This window comes from Hevea brasiliensis, chromosome 17 (assembly GCF_030052815.1).
Source record: "Hevea brasiliensis isolate MT/VB/25A 57/8 chromosome 17, ASM3005281v1, whole genome shotgun sequence".
NCBI lineage: Eukaryota > Viridiplantae > Streptophyta > Magnoliopsida > Malpighiales > Euphorbiaceae > Hevea > Hevea brasiliensis.
Window position 1 is genome coordinate 55,725,155 of NC_079509.1, and position 3,879 is coordinate 55,729,033.

Here is a 3,879-nt window from a genome sequence, read left to right on the forward strand (position 1 = left end):
ATGGACTGGGTTCGTGGGAAGTGCTTGGGGAAAAGATCCTACGGCTCTATCTTCTTGGCCATACCGACCAACATTATTTCCCCTCCTCTTGCTGTGAAGTCTGCGCTGATAATAGATTCTTTCTCTCTGCAGAAAGAATTGAAGATTTTGCTTAGTCTTTTTGGCTCTGAAGGATTTATTCAATGCTATAGAGACTGTTTGAGTCATGAGAATGGTATGACAATTTATAACTTACTACTGGAATATGCTCCTGGTGGTAGCCTTGTAGACTTGATAAACAAATATGAGAGAAAAATACTTAAATGTGATGTGAGGTTATACACTCAGACGATTCTTAAAGAGTTATCATCCATACATAATAATAGATATGTTCATTGTGATCTTAAGCCTACCAATATCCTTGTTTTCCTTTTTGATCAACAAGAATTAAGCCAACTCAAGATTACAGATTTTGGCTTAGCAAAAGAGCCTGATGAAGACGATTCAAGGAAATTCTTTTACCAGTACACTTTCCGTGGAACTCCCTTGTACATGTCTCTTGAATTTGTAAAGCTTATTGAGATATCACCAGCTTTAAATATTTGATCTCTGGGTTGCATTATTATTGAGATGGTCACAGGAAAGCCACCATGGCATAAATTGGATGTAGAAGACATTGAATAATTGATGAATTATGATTGCATCGTTGAAAAATTGACACCAAAAGTACTAGAATCAAATTGAATAATTTATTTTTAAAATTAATTATTATTAAATCTTAAATTAAAGTTTAAAATATAAAATATAATGAAAATTGAGTAAGAAATGAGTCCAAGATAAATCAAAGAAAAACAAGCTCAAGATGAAACCACAATTGATAAATAAAATTGAATCAAACTAAACCAAATCAGATTGATTTGGTCTAGTCTGCTAAAAATTTTAATTTTTTCAATTTGATTCGATTTTTCAATTTTCTCCCTAATTCTGTTTGGTTTGGCCTGCTAAAAATTTTGGTTTATTTGGATATTTGATTTTCCAAACTGAACCAACCGATGCTCACCCCTATTCAGTCATGAGTAATAATGACCTCTTCAAGCAAACCTTGCTGCTGTACGTTGTAGCTGGCGCATCCATCTGAGAATAACTTGAGAAACATGATGTGCTGAAGCTAACTTAGAGGAGATAGGATCAGCTGAACACCACAGGCAGATGCTGGGGACATTTTACACACTGCAAATTTTACCGCCATTGGATATGTGCTTTTGATTCTGTGTGGCTTGATGCCAGCAGCTTCCTGGGAGTAGATATACTCGCCTCATCTTCTCGATAGCTTCTCATATTACATGAAAAAGCTTTCCATATTCAATTTGTCTACCGAAACTGACGAGGAGATATTTTCATAAATAATTGATTAAGAGAAACTACAAGAGACAATTCAGGGATTCTGTTGGAAATGATTCAGATGTCCAATTCAATTCCTGGTCTTCATTGTGATTCAGAAGAAACCTTGCGAATTATTGATGGGCATATGCACACACCACCTGTTCACATACCTTTGTTATAAATATCATGCATTGCAACCACGTATGATTACAAAAGATAGACATATAGAAAAATAAAACTAAGAGAACAATGCATTTTATGTAACAGATGATATTATTAGCGAGGAAGTAAAGCTTTGATTTCCCATCCATTTACTTGAGACTGGTTGGGCATTGAAGAGCTCATATTGGTAAGCAAAGATGAGGGCCTCCCTCATCTCAGTATTGAGATAACTTAGGGTAAAGTCATGCATTTGATTATTAGTTTAATGCAATCCAAAATGTTTCTATTAAGTGTAAGTGCTGAAAAAACTTGATCTGTCTGTAGAGACGATTAACAAAGTGAGCTAATTTCTAATTCTATAAATGTAAGTGTTGGCACTCCAATTTATCAGTCAAGTGAATTAAATTGGGAATTTGATATGGAAGTTTCACTTGAATTTTCTAGATACACCTGCACTCTTTGCCAAAGGGAATTATCCTAGGTGCTAATAATTAAAATTCTGCCATTAAAGTAAGCATCGTTCAGTTCAAATTGGAAAACCAAATCGAATTTGGTTTTTTTTTTTTTTCCAGTTTGGTTTGGTTTGCAAGTAATAATGTTAATTCAATTAGGTTTGGTTTAGGGGGGAAAAACAAATTAATGAAACTGACTAGAATTATGTGTGTGTGTGTGTGTGTGTATTAATATTAAAAACCAATGATCCAAATCAAATTATTTCTATTCGGTTTGATTTAACTACTGAAATGGATTCAGTTGAATTTAGTTCAGTTTTATTAAATTTCGAACTGAATAGGACCTGCTGAATGCTCAACCCTACAATGAGGAGCTAAATGAAGTCCTATCATCTTCTTTATTGGTAAGGTCCTTAGTGGATGGTTGAGCCTTCCAAAATTTGGTTTGAGAAGTAGGTTCCTATTTTTATAGATATTTCTCAAGGGAAAACAATTAATCTAGAATTAGGACTTGGATTTGAGCAATAGAACAATTGCCATGTGATGCATGCATTTTATATCATCATTTAGGTGTAATTTTTGCACATAATTTACCCTTGTTCATAGCTATTATTATAGATATTAACATATATGTAGTCAATTTTATAATTTTTACACTTCTTAGTTTAATTTTTGGAATTTATTTGTTTTTTAGGTTAAATTTGAAAAAATTTGGTGTATTTTGATCAGAGTAGCCATTTGGAGGAAATTAGAGTTGAATTGCAAAAATTTTTGAAGTTGAGCTAAAATGGCCGAGCTTCACAACTCATAAAGACAACCGATTTAGCTTATGTCGCAGTTGTGTCGATCGGCCGATATGCACGGCTTTTTCTGTGCCGCAGTTACACAACCTACGATTGACAACCCGCCGTATTAACAACCTGGCCATTCAGCTTATGTCGCTTTTAATGGAAATGGCCGACGTGGCATTTTCGTTACTCACGATTTTATACCTCACTTTCTTTGAGATCTTTCACCCCTTTTACCCATTCTAGGCAGATATCTGACCCATATTTTAAACCTCCTTTATCTATTTCTTTCCATAAGAAGGAAGGAGGCATTTTTGGCAAGAAAGGCGGAGAGAAAGAGAGGAGCATCGTGAAGGCATTTCTGCAGCAACTGAAGATGGGCCATTTTTCTCAGACTCTCCAGCCAGCCAGGATGACAAGATTCTTCTAGGTTTTTCTACTCCTTAGCTTTGATTCTCATTATTTCTTCATTTTATACACTTGGGTTTCTGTCTTGAAACTATGATTTGTAGTAGTTATTTGAGATTCTAGAGATGGGTTTATAAATATTAAGCTTCTTTGTATTGTGGTTTCTTTGGGGCTGGATGAATCATTTTAAATGAGGTTTTATTTAAGATTTTTGATTTATTGCTTGTATGAGTCTTGTTTTGCCTTAGCTTGATAAACTGGGCCCTCATTAAGTTAAACTTTAATCCTTAATAGATGGACTGAAAGAAGTGAATATTTGGGGATGATATAATCTTGTAATAAACTTAGTTTTCTTGCGTTAGAGATACTAAGAGTGACAGTTTTTACTTTCCAAAATCAATTAGAGCTTTAATTGCTTCTTTGTTAAAGAAGATCGTGAAAACAGGGTTTGATTTAATGAATACCAACTTTGAAATGCTTGAAAAGGTTTCAAAGATGTAAGAATTGATTTCCTCAAAATTGCAATTCTCATATGTTTGGCTAAATTAGGATAAACCACATGCAAACAATATTGAAAACTAACTTAGAATCACTTTAATTCTTATCGAATTTAGATTTAATTCCTCACTTACATAAATAGAAATTTGAAATTAAATTTTTGCAATCTAGTTTAATTAATTTAGTTAATTGTTTGATTTAGTTTAAAT

General features: G+C 33.5%; 1 protein-coding gene across 1 annotated transcript; it reads left to right on the top strand.

Annotated features, from left to right (window-relative positions):
- On the top strand, window positions 1–585 carry LOC131175306 (mitogen-activated protein kinase kinase kinase 17-like). The gene has a single exon (XM_058139034.1). The coding sequence runs from the start codon at window positions 1–3 to the stop codon at window positions 583–585; it is 585 nt and encodes a 194-aa protein (XP_057995017.1).
- The last annotated feature ends 3,294 nt before the right edge of the window (window positions 586–3,879 follow it).